The sequence below is a fragment of the Pongo pygmaeus genome, chromosome 8 (assembly GCF_028885625.2).
Source record: "Pongo pygmaeus isolate AG05252 chromosome 8, NHGRI_mPonPyg2-v2.0_pri, whole genome shotgun sequence".
Lineage (NCBI taxonomy): Eukaryota > Metazoa > Chordata > Mammalia > Primates > Hominidae > Pongo > Pongo pygmaeus.
Genome location: NC_072381.2, coordinates 32419913 through 32442663, shown reverse-complemented (window position 1 = coordinate 32442663; position 22751 = coordinate 32419913). Strand labels below are relative to the sequence as shown.

At 34.2% G+C, this 22751-nt stretch overlaps 1 protein-coding gene across 10 annotated transcripts in view; it reads right to left on the bottom strand.

Moving 5' to 3' along the window:
• The window catches only part of ZEB1 (zinc finger E-box binding homeobox 1), a 191824-nt gene that overhangs the window by 113935 nt on the left and 55138 nt on the right, over positions 1–22751 (bottom strand). For 2 of the 10 annotated variants that reach the window (XM_063669744.1, XM_063669745.1), the window contains exons 1-2: positions 3491–3654; positions 3272–3394 (exon numbers count right to left, since the gene is read on the bottom strand). The exons of 4 other annotated variants lie outside the window; for them this stretch is intronic. In XM_063669744.1, coding sequence (XP_063525814.1) covers positions 3272–3394; positions 3491–3494 — 127 coding nt within the window. In that variant the 5' untranslated portion in view covers positions 3495–3654. Of the gene's footprint in view, positions 1–3271; positions 3395–3490; positions 3655–12645; positions 12725–13185; positions 13329–22751 lie in introns of those variants that run through there. 4 more of the 10 variants (XM_063669746.1, XM_063669748.1, XM_063669747.1 and 1 more) reach the window with 4 other exon arrangements.

Sequence of the window (22751 nt, the reverse complement as noted above, 5' to 3'; positions counted from 1 at the left end):
ATATAATGATATCAATGTATACAGTCATATTTCTAATACCTTTAGCTCCATGCATGTTATTTACTGGAATATTTGAATGCTTATTCAATGATCCCAGGAGCTCTCAAAAATCCCTGAACTATGTTAAAATTTTGTGTTGGCTATTTTAAAATTCCACTTATTTATTAATTCATCAATATTAACTAAGTGTATAACGTGGGCCAAACACTATATTTCTATGTGCTGAGGACAGACCAGTGAACAAAGGAAACAAAAAGCCTTTATATTCTAGTGGAAGGCGGCAAAAAATAAATGAAAAAAGTAGGTAAAATACATGGGATGGTAGATGGTTAATAGGTCTTCAAGAAAAGAAACATAAAGCAGGAAGAAGAACTGGGGTGAAGTAGGGGAAATCTGCAATTTTAGATCAAGTGGCTAAAGAAAGCTTCATTAAATTGACATTTGAGTAAAAATCTCAAGTAATGAGAGAATGATCCCTGTAGATATACAGGGAAAGAGTATTACAGAGAATAGCCTGTGCAAAGGCTCCAAAGCAAGAACTTGCCTGGCATGTTCTAAGAACAGCAAAGAAGCCAGTGTGGATGACTAGAGCAAAGTGGGTGTGAGCAGGCAGGAGTGGTTGGCAGTGGCTGTCTGGGAATGACAGCCCAGAGCACAGAGCCTGGTAGGCTATTTTAAGAACTTTAGTTTTTATTCTGGTTGAGAGGAAAAGTCAATGGAGGATTTTCATCAAAAGAGTGACATAATATGGCTTATATTTCAATATAACTACTTTATCTGCTATATTAAGAATGGACTGAAGTAAGTCAACAGGAAAAAACAGGAAGACCAATTACAGGAGGCTTTTTGCATCAATACAGGTAAGAGATGAAGGTGATTTGGATTAGGGTTGTAGGAGTAGAGATGGTAAGCAATAACTGAATCTCAGAAATATTTTTGGGACAGAAGCAAGATAATATTTTGGTAACAGAAATGTGAAGAATTATCATATGTGGAATGAAAGGAGGACAGGCATCCTTGGTGACACCAAGGCTGATTAAAAGACAGCAGGTGCTGTTACTCAGATGGGAAAAACTGCCGGAGGAGGTTTTGGTGGGGGAAAGATGAGGAATTAAGTTTACTATTCTAAGTTACATTCTAAGAAGACTAAAGGGGCCAGGCACGGTGGCTCACACCTGTAATCCCAGCACTTTGGGAGGCCGTGGAAGGCAGATCACCTGAGGTCAGGAGTTCAAAACCAGCCTGGCCAACATGGTAAAACCCCATTTCTACTAAAATTACAAAAATTAGCCAGGTGTGCTGGCCCACGCCTGTAATCCCTGCTACACAGGAGGCTGAGGCAGGAGAATCGCTTGAACCCAGGAGGAGGAGGTTGCAGTGAGCCGAGATCATGCCATTGCACTCACTCCAGCTTGGGAGACAGAGCAAAACTCCGTATCAAAAAAAAAAAAAAGACTAAAGGACTTCTGATCATTAGCAAATGGATGATCATATAAAGCCATGGTACTATATGAAGTCACTAAGGGAGTGAACGTGCAGTTTTAAAGGCCTCAAAATTCCAAATGTTGGAGCATTCCCAATTTAGAGATGGGGAGGCAAGAAGAAATCAGCAAGAGATTGAAAAAGCAGCAGCCAGAGGGGTAGGAGGAAAACACAGGAGAGTGTAGTACGGTATCTAAAAGGCCAAACAAGGAGTGTTAAACACCGTTGCCAGGTCAAATAAGAGGAAGACTGAGATGACCATCTGATTGGCAGCATGGCAGTCATTAAGAAGTGCAATTCTGGTGAAATGGCAGGGGTTATAGGAACTGAATTCAGACAGCACAGGCAACTACATACTTCAGAGATACCGGCTTTAAATGAAAGACATGGGGTAGTAACTAAAGGAGGAACTGGGAGTAAGATTTTTTTTAAGATGGGGAAAAAACCCAACATTATTTGTATGTTGGTGGAAAAGATCCAGTAGTGAAGGAAAAATAATGATGCAGAGACAGAAGGCAGAATTGCCCCAATTTTTTGAGACTCACTAATTATGACATATCCCCATTAAAAATAATTTCAATATTTATCCAAAATTTAGAATCATAGTATCTCATACAATAATATTAATAAAATGTAATACAAAGAAGCCAATATATATAATGGTTCTAAAAATAAGTATAAATGTTGAATAAACCAATGAATAGTATAATTTTTAATAGCTGCCCTTCCCAACACATTAACAGGTACACGTTTTCTTTTGCCTTATTTGCCTTAAGTGGTGTCTTCTAAAACAAAGATGGTATTTTAATACTTTTCACTTGATCTGAATTGTGGTTGCTGTGTAATATATTCATGAAAAACAAAATCTACTTTCATATTCACATAGTTCTTTGAAGTAGATTACTAAGTCCACATTTTGTTCATACACTTTTAAATCCAGACTTTAGAAAGCTAAACTATTAGCTGAATATTCAGTATAGAAAACAGGTTATCTTATTCAGTCAACTTTGCTAAAATTATATAAATATACTCCCAACTTCAAAAATAGTATCTATCCACAAGCATTGTATCTGCTTGTAGAATAACACATGCATCTAGGAGAACTTAAAAACTGTACTTTAAATCATGGATTGGCATTTAAAAAAAGGGCCAGTTAGTAAACACCATAGACTTTGAGGGCCATGTAAAATCTCTGTTGCATATTCTTCTTTTTATAATCCTAATCCCTTACAATCCTTTTTTAAATTTAACAATTTTAAAATGTAAAAACAATTCTTAGGTCATAGGCCATACAAAAATAGGTTGAGGGCTGGATTTGGCCCATGGGCTATAATTTGTTGACTCCTGCTTTAAACAGTTGTACAAAAGATTAAATATGATCCAGGTGCGTCAAATTTCAGGACTGAAGCTGGACACATTGAAAATTCTTTATATTGTGCAGAAAGTAGATATATGCCTGTCCAAAAATAGGAAGGAATTTCTACTTGAAATAGCATATTCAGAAACATTCTGTATCTAAAAAGGCAATTGAGCTGTCCTTTTACTGAAAACCACGGAATTGATAAAACAGCCACTATCTCTGGTTATATAATCAACCCAGCTGATAAACTTTTCAGGATTATCTCTTAAATACCGTATCAGTAAATAGTGAAATAAAAGGAAAGCATTTAACATGTTTTAATTTCCCCATTTTAATTTACTGCATTAAAAAAAAACCCAAGATGTTGTGCACATGTACCCTAGAACTTAAAGTATAATAATAATAATAATAATATTAATAATAAAAAACCTAAGATGAAGCTTCTCGGGAGGCTGAGGCAGGAGAATTGCTTGAACCCGGGAGGTGGAGGTTGCAGTGAGCCGAGATCACGCCACTGCACTCCAGCCTGGGTGACAGAGTGAGATTCCATCTCTACAAAAAATAATAATAATAATAATAATAAATAAAAAAGTTTTAAGTTAGGAGAGCTCGAGCTATTTTATTAACTTCTTCTAGACTGTTACATACTCATAAAGGCAATGGATCCTTCCTCCAGAAAAAGAAATACATCCAAACTTTTGCTTTAATTTCAGAGAGATCCAGATTCCCTGAAGCCTATCCATGGATACTGAGTGAAGATACTCTTAACTTAAAAGCACACTAACTTCATTCCTTCAGGTAATTTCACATCAGGTTTCTAAAAAGATAAAAACCTACATAATTATCACATGGTGGTGAGTAAAGTAAAATTACATTTACAGATAATCTAAACAGCAACACAATAATCCATGCTCTTATGACTGGTGAATTTTTCAGTAATTCAAAGCTTCCTTAATGAAGCTTTTCTCTCTCTCCTCACACCAGCTTGTGATTTCTGCTACAGTCTGGCCAGTTTCTCACTCTGCCAATACATGCTGTATTTTTTTCTGCATCAATTCTCATGAGATGTTACCCTTGCCTGCAGTGTTCTTGCCATACATGTTCAAATCCTACCTATTTGTCAGGACCCAAATTAAATTCTACCACTTCCATCATTTCTTTTTTGATATTGTAGCCAATAGTTTATTTTTCTAGGATTCACTGCTTTTGTAAACACTATTAAAACAGCGAGTCATATAATAATTTGTGTTATCACACTGTTTTTGTTTGTTCTGAGTATCGCCACCATCGTGCCAGTAACAAAAGGTAGGAATACTTCTCACCATCATCATCTTAGGCTATAGCACTATTATACATGACATATTTCATAAGTAATTATTAAATAAATGAATTAACTTCAATGGTTTCTGAAAATACTGATTTGGTTGCTCAATGTAAACCTGAATTAGACGCAACAATTTAAAAGAAAAAACAACTCAATGTATATTTACAATGTTGTGCAACAACAACAAAAAACCTCAATGAAATGAAATTGAGCATTTAATTTTTAAAACTGTATTGTCTGTTAAGTGACAATGCCCAAAGCTAGAGAAAACAGTATAAACTGAAGTGCATGATCATGATTACTTAGTTGTTCCTCTCCACCCCATGGACATGATGGGACAAGAATAAACTGCCTTGATTTTAGTTCAAATTTTGTGGTCTAAATATAGCACTGAATCATAACTGGCTGGCATAAAAGTCTATTTAATGTTCCAGTAGGTCTCAGGCATTTGTTTCATTCAGTGCTAGACTTATTGGTTATCTTCACATAAAATTTTCCAGAAATATAACTAGTCCCAGGCAGCATCGAAAACAGGTGAAGTCCCTCCTTTACAGCTCCTACATCACTCTTTTGGCATAGTCTTCCTTTAAAATCAGGTGCATTCAATCTGCTCTCTGATGCTCAGGGTTCCCCCTGTGGCACCCTGCCTAGGTTTGTGCTCAGGTCAGACCTCATCCCTATCTTTCTTTTCTTTCCCCTGCCCAAATCTCTTGAATATTTACTTCAGTCCATTAAAGTCTTATTAGATAAGTAGGTTATTTCCTATAAACAAATTCATTTTAAGGTGTCTTTATTGTGCTAAAGGAAAGACCATAATGTTGGAAAAACAATGTTTTTAAGTATGAAGGCATTTCACCAATGCCTTTCATATCATATACCTAGGAAGTGCTACTCTTTTTGCATAAAGTTACCACTAGTTTAGATGAAGTATATTCTATAAATAAGAAAAAAAGCATGAGATGCAACAAAACCACTCCTAACACATTTAGGAAAAGAGTATCTCGTGAGATTCAGAAGTGAAGAACAGTGAGAATAGACAAGATTTGCAGTTTTCCATATGTAGAACTATTTGTTAGCACACTGTTGTTAATAAAGGTAAAGTTATTCATAATTCAGTTAATAAAACAGTTAGTTGTATAAAGCAGATCTATGCAATGTTTCACAGATGCCTTAACTGTATCAGAAATTGAATTCGTTAATCCCCTCTATCACTAAAGCATGAGCAACAACCCACTTCCTCTCCAGTATCTGGACTTAATGAAGGGCACTGCCATTAACCCCCGCCAAAGTCAGGACCCAGGAGTTATCTCTGGTATATCTGATTCTTCATCTCCTCATCCAATTAAGTTCTAACTTGTAAATATCTCTCTATATACCCACCTCTCTTCATCCTCATTGTCACCACACTAGCTCAAGCCCCAGTATCTCTTTCCTAGATTTACTGTGAAGCTTACTAAATTCACACCCTTCCATCCTTCATGATGCAGATTCAGCAATCTCAGAAAAATGCAAATCTGTGGTACATGCATACGACGGAACATTATACAGCTATGAGAACAATTAGCAACCATAGTCAACAATATGGATAAATCTCATAATCATAATGCTTCTTTCACCCAAGTGAATACACATTGTATGCCCCTATTTATATTAAGTACAATGTAGGCAACACCCTCCATATACAGTGAGAAGTCAGGCAAGAGGTCTCCCTTGGTGGGCAAGAGACAGGACTGACTGGAAGGAAAATTAAGGGGAACTTTTAGGATGCTGATATTACTATTTTTCTTCATCTAGGTGTTCATCACATACGTGTGTTACGTCTGTGAAAATTCACGAAGCAGTATGCTCATGCTTCTATATGTATTAGGCATTAATAAAAAATTTTAGAAAAAATACAAATCTGAGCGTCAATGTCTTCCCACTGTTCTCAAGCTAAAGCCCAAAGGCTAGTATCTAATACTGACTTACAAGATATTTCACCATACAGTGTCATCTTTCCCTCTCTCCATGTCTTTTATCTTGAATGTGTTTTGTTCTTCTTCCTTTATGACTCTCACATCTGCTGTGCCCTCAGCTCAAAACACCAACCTTGCCTTCTCATTTGGTTTGATTAAATCTAATGTCCTTCAGATTCAGTTAAAATTTCATTTGTGCAACATGAAATAGATTGTAGTTTTGTTTTCTGACCTCAGATTGGGTTCTGATCATTTCCATTTTCCCACCATCACTCCTCTTTAGCTGTGAGGGCAGGCAATGTGTTTTATTTACCACTCTATTCTCACAGTTCTCTACAGATTTGATGACTGAACATATTTACTTATATCCTATACAAGGACGTGGCAGGTAGCTGTGGCAAAGTTTCAAAGTCTAAGGACTCCAGTATAAATGATGAGATTGCTAAGAGTGTTTGATATGCAAACTTAAAGGAAATAAAAGTTAAACGTTAAATTGTTTATACACAAAAAGATATAAGCCATGCATGTATCTTTCAAGCACAGGGAGAAGTCACTTTTAATGGTTCTTAAATGTATTTGAAAGTTCTATTTTAAACAATAATCTATGGTAATAAAACTCCGAAACAAAATCATAAAGTTTTAGTCATTGTCTACACACAGATGTTGAATTATTTTTAATGTCACGAAAACCAGGAATCTAGCACTATTTTAATGAATTGAGTGAGGTCAACTAATTGCTTCAGTTTCTTTTAATGAGAAGTCACAAAAATATTTAATATCTGTCTACCTCAGCTTTTTTGAAAAAAACTATTTACGAATATTTGCAAACATTCCTAAGAAGAATTTAAGCTTTTCTAAATTAAACATAAAATAATTTGATGAATACAAAGTAAAAATATAACTTTTTATTTGTTAGAAATATCCATGGAAAATAACACAGGTGGCCTATCCAGTGGCATTCACAAACTGTGGATAAAAAAGCAAAATCTGGTCACTTTTTATAATAGCAGAAAAGCATGAGTGATAACTACCTTAAGTAAAAATGTCCAAAGGTATAAAAACAAAACCAAAACTATAATGTTTCAGAAGTCAATACCATTTTCTATAATGAGCTTTATACTATACATTTTAGAACCTTTAAGCATAATTTAATTTAAATAAAAAATATAAATAGTACAGCTGGGCATGGTGGCTCACGCCTGATAGTCCCAGCTCTTTGGGAGACCAAGGTGGGAGGATCGCTTGAGCTCAGGGGTTTGAGACCAGCCTGGGCAACATGATGAGACCCCCATCTCAACAAAAAACACAGAAAAATTAGCTCAGCATCTTGGTGCACACCTGTGGTTCCAGCTACTCAGGAGGCTGAGACAGAAGGATGGCTTGAGCCTCAGAGGTCGAGGCTCCAGTGAGCTGTGGTTGTGCCACTGCACTCTAGGCTGGGTGACAGAGTGTGTATATATATACACATATATATATATGTGTATATATATATATATGTATATATATATGGATATATAATATCACCTATATAAAAGTATATTAATATATTTTACATTTATATATATGTAGTGTTCCAAGTTGCCTTGTTTTCTACTCCTTTCAGAAAATAATTGTCTTTTATATATCATCATCTATATTTCTTTTTATTCTAATATTCAGTTTATGGTATAAATGCACTAGATCTTAAACTAGGCAGACTTTGCTGGTTAGTACCAAGAAAAGAAAAAGAAAAAATAGTATTTCTTTTATTTTGAGAAAAAGGTATTAGTTTCCCTAATTAATACAGAACTTGCTTACTTACCATTTCTAAAGTCCTACTATAACATTAAAAGCATCTTATTATCAAAAAGACCTTAAAATGCCCTTATCACTGAAAAACAACAGGAAATGTATATAGGCTACTGAAGAATTTCTTTAACTAGGGTTCAGAACCTAAAACTGTCCCAATAATGCCCAGTGTAATGTTTATTAAGGCAATTACCTACTTTTTTAATATTCTGGAAATACAAAAATAACATTATTCACCTATTTTCTTGAGTTTCAGTTTTGCAGACAGAATTTGAAAAGAGAAAAAGGGATTCAAATTATAATGGATAATTCATTTTCTTTTTAATCTATCTTCAAGAACTTATCACACAGTCTCATACTTTATTGGAAGGCCATTTTAATGTTAACTAGTAGAGTCCACTCAAAGGGCAGAACAGAAGAAACCATTAGTAAACTAACTGCTCCCATTTAGGCTGGTATTTTCAAGCTTAATTAATTGAAGTTAAATGTATTTTTCTTTTAAAAATCGGTATGAATTTTAAAGAAATAAACTTTAATTTTCACAAGTATTAAATTTCAAATGAATGAAGATAAGTTAAATTCTTTCAACTTCAGTTTATCAGTAAAATGATCACATTAGACTAGATCACAGTGGTTGTTGACCAAATTTTTTGTTATGAAATCCTCTGAAAATATGATGAAAATTATGGACATTCTCCCCAGTAAAAACACATATATACAAAATATGACTGTAATTTTAGGGGATTCACAGAATCTCTGAAATCCATCCAAGGATCCCCAGGTAAAAAGGGTACTAGATTATATTTCAGGTCTTTTGTAGCTTTAAATTATGGTTTCAGAAATAAGGCAAAAGCCTTTAAACAAAAGGAAGTCAGTCTTCAGAATAAAAGTGAACATGCAGACACAACTCATTAGTTTACTCATTGCTGTTGAAGACATTAGCTAAGCAAGGCTGAACACCTTACTTATACATAGATGTGTTAATCTGACAAAATAATTCATACCTGAGACAGTAGAGGTTAGGCAAAATCAGATTCTTACATAAACCCAGGATATTTCTAGACATGAAAATGTGTGACATTCACAGCTTTCAAATGACAGTAAATTGTCTCCCTCATCCCAACTCCACCATCACCACCAACTCCAATACCTTCCTTCTTAGAGTGAGGAAGAAAAATATTATATACACAAAGCTATATTTGAGACCTTTCAGGTGACTGTTTTGGGGGAGGGGCAATATTTTCAGATTCTGAAATTTCTTATTTAAAAATAATTATTGGATCACACACACACAAAAAAACTTACCTGTGGTTCTTGTTCTCTGAAGGAAATGCAGTAATTGAAAACATCCCCACACTCTTGGGTACATTCTCCTAAGTGTGAATGGATTTGGAATGCACCATAGCTTAACTTTGGAACTGCTAACTTATGCCACCCTGCACTGGCAGTTGGCATCCACCTGCCTACATAAATAATAATGTAAGCCTGTCACCTAGAGTCATGTACCTTGTGAAGGAAAAGTATTCTCTGGAGGGAGGTGGTGCAATGACTGTCTTTGAGACAAACAGTCTCTTCTATAGCGCTTAAGGAGGGTAGATCCACACTACTAAGGAGGTGATCGTATGCTTCAAAAATGTACTAAAATTAATACATTAAAAATGTTAAAGAATGAAAACGGAAAGATGTTCCTCTGTAAAAGAAGCTCTTAGGAGACTGATTGCTGAACTGGTCAGGATCCAATGGTCAACACCAGAGCTAAGAATTACAAGTACTTAAATACTTGTAATGAAGTAAGCCTAATCCCGGCATTCAGTAGCCTTGTATTTTGTGTTCATGCTTGACTACCAGAGGTTTATGTGACAGATGCAATGGAAACCAATGGTAGGAAAATACCCTGAAATGGCCAAGACCCTGAAAACTGCTGTGGTTACTGTCAAAGGAGAATTAGTTTTCAAGAGAAATGATAGCAGCAATGTGCTGTTAGATGATCTACATTTTATAAATTCAAGTAATCATTCAAATTGTAAAATTTCGTAAACCTTATACCTTAATGTAATAATTTAGATTTAAAATGTTTAAATATGTATGGACTAAATCCTTGCCATTTGAGCCCCTCTTCTGTCTTAAATATACTAGGTCATCAGGAAGAAATGGGCTAGAGATATTTTCTAGTTTACAGGCTGATTTTTGGAGTATTGTTAAAATCCTGCGCAGAGGAAGAGATGCTCTATTTTCCAGTCCTCCAAGATTCCAGGCAGCCTGATGATGTCTTCTTCTCAAGTTAAAACAGAGAAGGGTTGTCAGATAAAATATAGGACACCCAGTCAAATTTGAATTTCGAATAAGCAGTAACTTCTTTGGTAAAAGTTTGCCCCAAATATAGCATGGGACATAATTACACTAAACCATTATTTGTTATTTACTTGAAATTCAAATTACACTGGACATCCTGTTTTGTTTTCTTTTTTCCTTCTGCTAAATTTGGAAACTCTAAACAAGGGGAGTTCACAGGGTCATCCAGTGGATTTTAGCATGTATGAGGCTAAAATGAGAATTCCACTCATTGTCTAGATCTGAACTGTGGAATATGGTAGCTACTAGCCACGTGTGGCTATTGAGCACTTGAACTGTGGCTAGTCCGATATAAGATGTGCTGTGAGTATAAAATACACAGATTTTGAATGCTGAGTATGAAAAAAATCTCATAAAATATTCTATTAATTATATGTTGGAATAATATTTCTGTATATATTGGGTTAAATAAAATGTAATGAAAACTAATTTTGCCTCTTTTTATTTTCTTAATATGGCCATTAAGAACTTAAAATTACATACGTAGCTTCTATCTATGGCTCGAATTATCTTTGTACCATATAGTGCTGGTCTAGATGCCTCCAAAGGCTAGAATTTCTCTGTTGTCCCATCTCTAAAAAAAAATCAGTATGGTAAACACATAAGACTGCTTCTCTCACCTGCCTCCAGCTACCAGAGTAGGTAAAGAGCATGATCATGCCAGGGAAACAAAATTTCTAGTAGGGACTAGCATGAACTGGCTAGGAACACCTCAAAAACAAAAACAAAATGTGGCACACCGATACCGATGAAAAACAAATCAGAAACTGATCTTTGACAAATCATTCTTACATGATTAGAAAAAAGAAATAAACACTAATATGGGTATATGTACACACGAAAATCATATCTTCTCCCAGATATAAGTTTCAATGGAAGAAGCCCTCAGTACCATTATTTTGGGTTTTCCCTCCTACATGTGATTAAAATCATAGAACAATAGTTGATTTTGTCACCTACTATGAATTGAGATGGGTAAGTTATTAATAAGAATTGTTAGGAAATGATCTTATTTTTGATACTGTAGATACAGACGGCAAGATCTCATAGATCTCATAGGTCCCCATTTTATTTATACATCCTACAAAACTGATCTGAAATTAGAACACGAGTTCTGGGATAGTGAAATAAACTTTTCTTTTCTAAAATATGTTGCTAAAATATGTACTATCATAAAACAAAGCTCACTTTAAAAAAGATGTATGTTTAGGGAGACTTCTTAGATTACATGTATTTTAGTTAGAATAAACCTTTAGTTTGGTTAAGAAATAATAACCTGTTTAGTTATTTCTATAACCCACCTTATAATTTTCATTAGGTTGGAGATTTCAAAGTGTTTTCTCAACTGGCAAAAAGAGATAACACATTTGTCCATTCTATTCTATGCTATTATAAAGGCTAAGATATTTAGCATGCTCTTGCAAATAAAAATTTTTTAAAAACTGTGTATATATGTATAATCTCTATATACCCAATAATCTATATTTCTTTTCTAATAAAACCTACATGATATCTGTTTTGAAGATTTAAATCTTTTAAGTTTACCTGCAGTTATAATAACCAAGACTAGTTCTAACTCCTTGACCATTTACATACAAAAAAAGTAAACTGGTTCTCAAGGTTTTTCAAAAAGGTCCAATTTGTATTTTTTCCTCATTCTAACAGCAAACACACAAGTACTTTTCCTCTTTAATATCTTTGATTATACAGATATAGGAAGAACAACGGTTTTGAAAAGACAAAAAAATTATCCTGCATCAGAGGTAGGGTTGCTAGACAAAAATCAGCAGATTACTCCCCACTTTAATGGTCCATAAGAAGTTCACATTTTGTAGAACTAAAGTCTTCAGGATCACTTTAAGAGCTTTAAGAAAAGATGAATGAAATGAAATGGACAAATTTAATTTCTTCACCAGCACTTTAAGTCTCATTGTTAATACTACAGAATACTGGGAATTACAATCTAAAATGTTTTACTAGACATTTAGTCTCTCGTTATTCAAAGTATTCTTGTCTAAGACTGACCTAATCCTAATATTAATGACATTTTCGAAATCAGCATGCTTCTGCTCTTCTCCATAGTCAATTAATGACATCCAAATGACATTTTAATTTAAGACTGGTCATTTTGAGAGACATCCATAGATTATATTAGTTAACAATAAGGTTTTCTGATGTTAGAATTTGGAAGTAAAGCACAGACATTCATTTGTTTATCCTTCATAAGGTTTCCCTGATGGAACCAACATATTTATTCTTCATTTCCTGAAGACAGGAAAAAGTTGTAAGATGAAAAAGAAATTGCCAATTTTAAGTAATTTTTTCAAGTTTTAGGTAATATTTTTCAATTAAGATCTGACATAAAAAATTTTATGATTACATACCTTTTAAAGATTAGATGACCTTTGCTTCCACACTTTCTGAAGTGTAATACAGAATACAAAATGGTTTGAGGGACTTTCCCTGAAGTAAAGATAAGATACAGCTTCAAAAAGATCATGAAAAGTAATTCTTCACAGCTGCCTCTATCAACTGAAGCTATTATGTCACTAGATTGCCTAAATGGTGTCATTGTTTCAAAATTCTTAATCCGTATCTCAAGACATACAAGAAAAATTTTTGATTAACCCCAGCAGTTATTAACTGAATAAATGCAGACTAAACTCGAAGGTTTTACTATGACTGCGATTTTTTTTTAAAGTAAAACAAAACAAAAATATCCATACATCCCCAAGACATGCTTCACTTCTAAATAACAAAAAGCACCTCTTGATGAATGTGTGATGTCCTACCCACAGGTAGCTGTCTGGGCCTCCCTTCTGTGAGAACGTCTGAAGGTCTCACACCCTCGATGGAGCATTCCAAAACCAGTCTTAGGTTAGGAGCCTGAGCCCACGAGTGTGCACTCACTACACAGTGCTTACCTTTAGAGAACAAGGTGGCTGACACAAACTGATCAAGTTCTCACACCCCACACCTCCAAGAACACTGAAAAAGATCTGCAGATCTTTCTTGGTGCAGGAGGGACCTCTTTATATTCCTCTTGTGGTGGAACTTTAAGGTTGTCCTGAGGGAGGAGAGAAGAGTAAAAGATTATACTGAGATCATACTATTTTGATCAAGCTTATCTTTCTATATTACAAAATGAAGTTTTGAGAACAGAAATTAGACAAAATCACGAGTATTCTTAAAATCACATTCTCTTCATTCACAAAAAGTATCTCCTCTAAATACTGCATGTTTCAAACATTACTCCTTAGACCCAAAACCTTAAGTGACTAGTTCAACATCCACCCCCATCACTGGGAAGTTGAGAAGTTGAAAAAAATACAGAAAACCTGTAGGTTGCCAAATGATCATAATTATAAATTCCATTAAAAAACATATACACAGCTAAACTCATTAAAAAGCAATGAGTTAGAGCCAGTGGAAATTCTGTCCTCCCTTTGTATTTCCAAGATAATGGCATATGCTATTTCCTAACAACAGAAAAGTAGCCCTTTGAATTGTGTTAAATGCCACAGAATCAATAAATTAATCTACTATAATTAATAAATTAATTTAGTATGAATCAACAGTAGAACCAGTCTACTAGAATGTAAAACTCCATGAGGAAAGGAATTTTGGTTTTGTTTTTTGACACACTGATTATCTGTAGTACCTTAAATAGGTCCTGGTAAATAGTAAGCATTTAAACAAATTTTGATGATTAAGAAGAATATTAACCAATTAGTCAATATTCTTAAGGTGAAACTTACATAAAATTAAACAAAAACCTACAAATGTTCTGAGGAGTTTGAAAATATGTTATATAAAATAATACTAATATAGATGTTTAATTATATATTAAATAACTGTTAGGAATACAATATTTTAAGATGCCATATCCTAAAATATTAATGAGAAAATACTATAAATAAATTATTATAATCCAAATTCCTTGAAAGGAATGGAATGCTTTAAGATCAGGAAATCATGCATAGTACTTTAAAACATATTATTAAATATCAAATATCAGAAGAATATTAATACAGATGAAAAGTAATATACCTTCTTAATGCTTTAGTATTAACTGTTTTCATCCATAGAGAGTAGATCAATATAAATCAAGTGATAAAATGGTTGTCTATAGCTATAATTCTGCCTAAGTAAATCATTACCATATTAATTGAAATCAGAAGATGCCATTCTATATTTCCTTATGTATTTTAATATGTACATTTTGTCTGACTGTAATAAACAGAATATTATTCATTTGTTTAACTTTTAAACTATTATTAAAAACACAGAGACTTATTTCCTTTAAATATTTTCCAACTGTTTCCAAATTTGATAAATTAGAAAAAGAAGAAACGCTGGCCGGGTGTGGTGGCTCATGCCTGTAATTCCAGCACTTTGAGAGGCTGAGGCGGGCGGATTACGAGGTCAGGAGTTCGAGACCAGCCTGGCCAACATGGTGAAACCCCATCTGTACTAAAAATACAAAAATTAGCTGGACGTGGTGGCAAGCGCCTGTAATCCCAGTTACTTGGGAGGCTAAGGCAGGAGAATTGCTTGAACCTGGGAGGTGGAGGTTGCAGTGAGCTGAGACTGTGCCACTGCACTCCAGCCTGGGTGACAGAGCAAGACCCCGTCTCAAAAAAAAAAAAAAAAAAGGAAAAGAAAAAAGAAAAAAAAATGAAGGAATGCTAAAATCAACATTAGATTAATGGTACTGATAAAGGACTGAATGTGTATACTTTAAAAAAAAATCTAATATGTAAGGCCAGTAGAATCAGAAGCAGCAACTATTTATAAAGTATTTGATTCCATTTGACCCCAAAATCTGAAAATGTAGAATTAAAACTCAAAACATACTGGACAATGTGTATGGTGCATTTCATTTCAGAGTATAAAATACCATTTGTTGTATGGTCAAAACCACAGTAAGAAAACAGATAGTAAACTTGGGATGTATGTCCACCCTTCATCACTAAAATAATGCTTTAATGAACAGATTATGCTTTGATTATAGGCAGTAAAAACCTTTCCGCATTTCACAAATAATTCTATTTTATATCTTGTCTCAGGGAATCAGGTTTAAATGTGAAAAAGAGATTTAAAACAAAACTTTAGACTAAAGAAATAAGTGTACACAAAAAGTCACTTAATTTAAAAACAATTTTCCTATTTTCAACATCCTGTAAGCCTTTGAACTAACTTTGGGGGGAAGGGGTAAAAACAGTTACAAAGTACTAAGTGCAGATAATATGACAAAAAGAGCTAAAAAGGGGTAAAGACCAACACAAAGTTGGAAATCTTACTGAAAGGAAAAGACTACTAGCTGGTTGAATCTCCCAGGCCAACAAGGGCAAAAAGGGAAAACAAACTCCCTAGACAGAGGAACTGACAAGAAACTTACTCATGCTGTGGATAATGGATCCCTTACCTCATTTCCACCTGCAGAAGATGAAGTCTAAGTTTACCACATTCAGAGATTTAGGGCTGAATTTTTCATTTCACCTGCAAATACAGATTACTAAGCCATACTAACATCTCATTTTAAGTTCCCTACAAAACTTCCCTGAGCAATCTACTTTCCTTCTTTAATGCTGGCCAATGTTTCTCATGCAATCTGTAGTGAAGGACTGTTTTCTCCCTATTGGGGACCCAGGTTCATGGACTACCATCATGACTATACTCAGCTCACTCTGCATAAAACTCTCCAGGCAACTGCGTTAAAACTACTGGCCTGAACTTCAACCAGGGAGACAGGTGATGTGCCTGAATGACACAAATATCACATGACTATAAGAGTTTCTAAACCAATACAGAAATTGAGAGTAAGCATTTAGTCATGGATTGATTAACAAACCAGCACCAGTTCATAGCCCATTCTTCAAGGAGCACTGGTGTAGGTCAGGTGCAGTGGCTCAAGCCTGTAATCCTAGCACTTTGGGAGGCCAAGGCAAGCGAATTACTTGAGCTCAGGAATTCCAGACCAGCCTGGGAAACATGGAGAAACTCCATCTCTACTAAAAGTACAAAAATTAGTCAGGAGTGGTGGAACATGCCTGTAATTCCAGCTACTTGGGTAGCTGAGGCAGGACAATCACTTGAATACAGGAGGTGGTGAGGCTGCAGTGAGCTGAAATCACACTACTGCACTCCAGCCTGGGCGACAGAGTGAGACTCTATCTCAAAAAAAACAAAAAAAACAAAAAAGGAGCACTAATCTAGGTTACAGGAGTAGGATCTTATGATACTCTTCCTTTATACTTTTTGCTGAATCCAATTTCCAGTTTTAATTCTCATGCGCCCTTAGAAACTACTGACAAACTATCAGTGACTTATTCCAGTATATTCCTTTTATCAGTTCTTTCTACAACACTGTATAATAGAACTTTTGGCAATGGCAAAAATGTTCTATAGCTTCATTGTTCGAAAAGGTAAACATTAGTCATATATGACTACTGCTCATTTGGAATGTGGCTAGTGTGATTAAGGTACTGAATTTTTAATTTTACTTAGATGTAAGTTTAAATTGCACATCAGGCTGGTGGCTACCATACTGAACAGTACCAGTACAGTGCTGAAGTGTTACATTATTGTCATGTAACCTTTTAAAAATTTAGCATTTAAAAAAATTACCTATTTCCTTCAATCCTAACACAAATATTTTAATTGTGACTATCACTTTCCATATGTACATTATGTACATACTTGTAATCATGGCATATAAATTTACTATTTTATTTTCACTTATACCAAACATTTCTCTTTATTTCTGGAACTACACTATCTACAATTGTGGCCACTAGCCCCATTTATCTATTTAAATTTAAATAATTAACATTAAATTAAAAATTCAGTTTCTCAGTTGCCCTAGCCACATTTTAAGGGCTCAGTAGCCACATGTGCCAAATGGCTACATATTAGACAGTGCAATCATAGAATATTTCTATCACCACAAAGCTCTCCTGAACAGTGTTGTTCTATAGTCTCCAAAAATAATCATTTAAATGTAATATTTTATGTTGCTGTTCTATAATTAGTTTTTAAGCTGGGCATTTTCTATATATATATACACGATTGATAATTAGCACAGTGTTTCCTAATATGTTATTATGAAATTTCTAAACATTATTGTGACTCTCAGCATGTATTCCTGCATTATTTCCCGAAAGGGTCTGTTGGCACTGCTTACTTGCAAATATTAGATTTCTCTTTTTAAAAATTTATGTCCTTTAATACAATGAAAAAAACCTCATATTTCTTTATTATTCATATGTCTTTACTTTCATATCCTTAATCTGTCATATTCATTTCTCATTTATGTATTATAATCTTGATATCTAAACTTGCATATTTACAACAATATATAACTTATAGCTATTATCACTTTCCTTATAATTTTTAATGTAGTTTCCACAATTTTCTATTATCCTTTTAATCATAATATTTTGATCCAACAAAAATTTTTAATATTCAAGTATCTTCTGGGTGAGTTCTACTAATTCTTCAAATATGAGATGTAAAGGTATTCTCTCTGCTACCTTTTCTTTTTTATTCCTATGGTTGTGTAATATATGGGTGATTTTTGTCTAGTTTTGAGACATATCACTGAATAGTACTATCCAACACCACTTAACAAATATCCTTTAAGTGCCCCTCTCTTAGGAAAGAATATTTTGTCATACATTTAATTATTGTATATGATAATAGATGGGACAAATTTTGTATTCCTCATAGTGCTCCGGTAATCTATGTTTTACAAAATGAAAACAAGCTCATTTGTTCAGTATTCCTCTTAAGAAAACAACTGCATTAATTCAGGGAAGTATGAGTAGAAGAAAAGAATGAACGTAGATAGCATGTTCCACTCAAAAATTAAGAAAATCATTTGCTGGTCTATCACCTATTCAGGATTTCTTAACTCACAAAATGTTAAATGTTTGAAACTAGTAAAGGGGCTGGTTTCACATATGTATTGACACTGGCAGAAACCAAGGTGGCATGCAAGCAGAGGCAGAGAAACTAAGGTCTGAGTCAGCCACAGGGATTTGTGTAAGTCACGGGATGCAGGCCATGTCTCTTGACTCTCACTGGCCATGAAGTTGGGCTTTAAGGGAAATTTACTTTTTTTTTTTTTTTTTTTTTTTTTTGAGACAGTCTCAATGTCGCCCAGTCTGGAGTGCAGTGGCATAATCTCATCTCACTGCAACCCCTGCCACCTGGGGTCAAGTGACTCTTCTGCCTTAGCCTCCCGAGTAGCTGAGACTACAGGCATGCACCACCACACCCAGCTAATTTCTCTATTTTTAGTAGAGATGGGGTTTTACCATATTGGCCAGGCTGGTCTTGAACTCCTGATCTCAAGTGATCTGACCTCCTTGGCCTCCCAAAGTGCTGGGATTACAAGTGTGAGCCACTGGGCCCGGCCAGAAAATTTATACTTAAATCTCCAACAGACAGAGAAGTCTCTTCTGGTGTCTGGGTAACACACCTATTCTTACAACATTATCACTGTTTTAGACACTCTTGCTTTAAAACCTTTTGATATTTAGTAGGGCAAGACTTCTCATTACAGAATCACTATAAAATAAATCACTAGAAATTTTGGAAGTTAGAGGTTAAACCCAAAAATCTATAAATTACTTTTAGTCAAATAATTAGCCAATACTCTTGATTTAGAAACAGTTTCTCTGCTTTTATTTGAATCTAAAATTGTTTCAAATACACTGGATGTTAATTTATTTTCCAAAGATCTAACATCTCCCTCAAATGTATTGCTAGATATTACATCTTGTTTGTTGCAATTCTGAATGGGATATTTTCTCAGAATGATTTTCACATGGTATAAAGATACAGTATATCTGGTACTTTATTAAATTTTTATTATTTAATAAATGATTTTAGAGCTGATTGCTGTAGATTTTTCTAGATAATTAATCATGTCATCTACAAATGAAATATTTTAGTTTTATTTCTTCTTCAGGTTTTGTTCATTACCAGTATTAAATAAAAATGGGGTTAGTGATGATGGGTGGACAAATTTGTAACAAAAATGGTGATTGTTTTATTCCTGAATTTAAGTTTTCACCATTTATTCTACAGCTTTGGTTAGATGATACTGTTCAGCTTGCTGATTTAATGAAGTATCATTGTTTGAGGCTCAACTCATCACTCACAGTTATTTCATCACAAAATAATGTATTTGACCAAATAAAACTGGGAAAAGGTCTCCAACTCCTATAGGACCAACACTGTATATATGTTGACTACATAAAATTATCCTGATACTGACAATGTTCATTAAAATAAAATAAGAAATATCTTTATTCTGTGAAAGTCCTCAGAGTCACATGTAAAACAGGTACTCAAGGTGCTATGTGGTCCTTGCAGTATCTCAAGTTACCTTTGGAATGTTACACTAGGTATTAACAGATGATATTTAAGACACCAGGCTTCTTTCCAGTATACACTGTTTCAGATAAATCAAAAAGGTGTAATTTATGAAGGAAATTTCTTCTTATAGAAGAATTTCCACTAATAAATGTGTAAGGGGTGGCAGATTTAAAAATTCATTCTCTTGCAAACCCTAATGACAGAATTGATTTGGAGAACAGGCAGCAACTTTTTCCACGGGAGGAAAGATTGGTAGAAAACTCTCAATAGAGAGACTGGGCTGGCACCACTGCCCAATTTTAGCATTGATAAGAGTATGACAAGCAGACATTGTATGCTCCTTGATGTGATGCAGTATGAAGAAACAGTTCCATGTGCGAAGTATTCCTGCATGCCTTCCATCCTCAACACCAAAACCAAAGCTGAACCTGAAACTAATTAAGTCTTTCAAGCCAACTTTTAATTCACAGGAAATTCAGAGGCTACAGGAACAAGTTAGAAGGCAACAGAGAAATCCAGAATGGAGGATATTCTACAGGAAAGTTTACCCAGTTTTGTCATTAACACATGAAAGGGAAAAGGGGAGGGAAGGAGGAAGGAGGGGGTTTGGGGTGAGTGAGGTAAACAAGTGGTGGGAAAGAAAAGACCTTTTAATTATAGAGCAGTCCTAACAGCCAAATGCTATACAGATCTTGGTTGGATTCTGAAAGAACAATCTAAACGTAAAAATGACATTTTTCAGTCAAAAGCAGAGAAACTGAATACAGAGAGAATATGAGGTGGTTAGTAGTTGTGTTAATTTTGTTGGATGTAATAAAGGTACTGTGGTTATATAAGAAAAATTCCTTCTTTTAAAGAAATGCATATGAAAGAATGTAGGAGTGAAAAGACTTGAAGTCTGGGATCTACTTTAAAAATAGTTGAGGAAAAAGAAGAGAGTAGATGAAGCAAATGTGGCAAAATTTTGCTGATTGTTAAATCTAGGCCATGGGGTTTATTACACTAGTCTCTCTTGAGTGTATGCCTGAAATTTTTTACACTAAGGTTTTTGTTTTTTTTTTAAATTCAAGCCTTTTGAACATCATCTGTTAAGCCAGATATAGTCTAGTACAAGTAAAAATGGAATTACCTACCCTACTATATAACAAACATTCACAACCAATACAAAACAAGGATGCAAAAGATATGACAGACTGCCCTGTGTGTGACTGACACAGATTCACCCACGCTTTAAAAGATTCATTTTAAAATTAAATTTGACTTGCACATACTGTTACTGTGTGTGTGTAGAAAGAATATATGTATATATATATATACACACACAGAGAGAGACAGACAGACAGAGACAGAAAAAGAAGAGAATTTGTTAAGTTTCAGTCCAACAATACTTTAGGAAAGAGAATATCAGAAAATGAAATAATTTGTACCCTCAAAACAAGCAAACAAAAGAGATGACAGTTTACGGGGTACACTGAACCAATATATTGTAGGTTATTTTATGTTGTTACCTTCCTACCTCCATTTCTCAACAAAAGCATGCTGCCTTCTGATTTTATTAGAGCATATTACTTGGGTCTGCATTCTCACAAATTATCTCATGATTCAAATGAGTCCTTCTGTAACTAACTGATACTCCCTTCTCTAAAAGAGACCAACTGGTCTCAGCTAAATAGGAGTATAAACTGTTACAGCCTCACTGTGCCAAACATAAAATAACGGGGTATTTTATACTTAGTAGGTACTCAGGTATTTAAATGAATGATAGGTATATATATCAACAGAAATATTTGAAAGATTTATATGCTCCTCTTAAAAATGTAAATGCATTTCTACTGGGTAGAGTACATGGTAGAAATACATTTGAACTAGAAAGACTTTCTTATACCCCTTGTGTATCTACCACCTGCACATCCACCACTGTTCTAGTGGTTATCATGTATCCCCTCTTATACAAAGTATGTTACAGTGTAAGATGGGATTGTCTATTTGTCACCTTATTTTCACAACAATTAGGTTCTTTTTTGCTGGTCCCTGACTTTACTTTTACCATGTTAATGATTACTTAATGATATATAAGATTTTTTCCCCAATACACCACAGTAAGCAAATCCTCCCAAGAAAAAAAGTTTTTCTTTATGCTAATTGAATTTTCTTATAAACTTCAGTCTTCTTTCATATCATTGCATGTTAATATTTAATATTATATATTTAATATTATATAATTGTATCCTTTCCCTAAAAATGTTTGCATTCAAAACCCTTGAAAATATTTTAACATTTAAAATACAGTAATTCAAAATATAGGTATTCTTAAATCTTCTACTAAGCCTATAAAGGGGATCTATTTTAACTCTCATTTTTTATCTGAAAAATTATTCTAATTATGACTATGTTAGCATCTAGTAGTTCAATAAGCACAGCAACTAACTTCTGATGAGTATGTATGTATGTATGTACGAGTATATACATATACATTTTTTACTCAATGTTCACTTGATGCTAAACATATCAGAGCATAGACCTCCACGACACTAATAAACAACTGGATAATATAGTGGTGCTTCAATGAGCAGATCACAAATACTCCCCCGCCTTTTTAGGAGTAGTGATTCAGTGAGAACATTTGGTAAAGCAGACGTGTGTATACATACATCCAATATATATGTATTATCCATATATTATATAATGTACATATTATATATGGATATTTATATTATCTGTCTATGCATAATATATACATACTATATATATGTATGATACATATATCGTGCTTGTTTTAGTTCCTTTCCCTTAAAATGCTAGTCTGCTGTTTAATGAATTGGTAAATTATTCTGAGAACTCACGACACTGTCTGAAGAACTAGAAATGCCCTCTAGTGTTGCCAACAGCAGAGTTTGTAATGACGGCTGTCATTATTTAAAATTCACTTATAAAAAGTTCATTCAAAGGTAAAAAAATTATTTAGTACATGCTGAAAGTTTATTTAAAAAAGGAATTTTAATCAACAAGAAAATGTGTGAAAATGAGGCACACTAAAGGAATTTCATGTTTCCCTTGTGAAGTTAAAAAACATTACACTTGACATTAATGAAAAGATCACAAA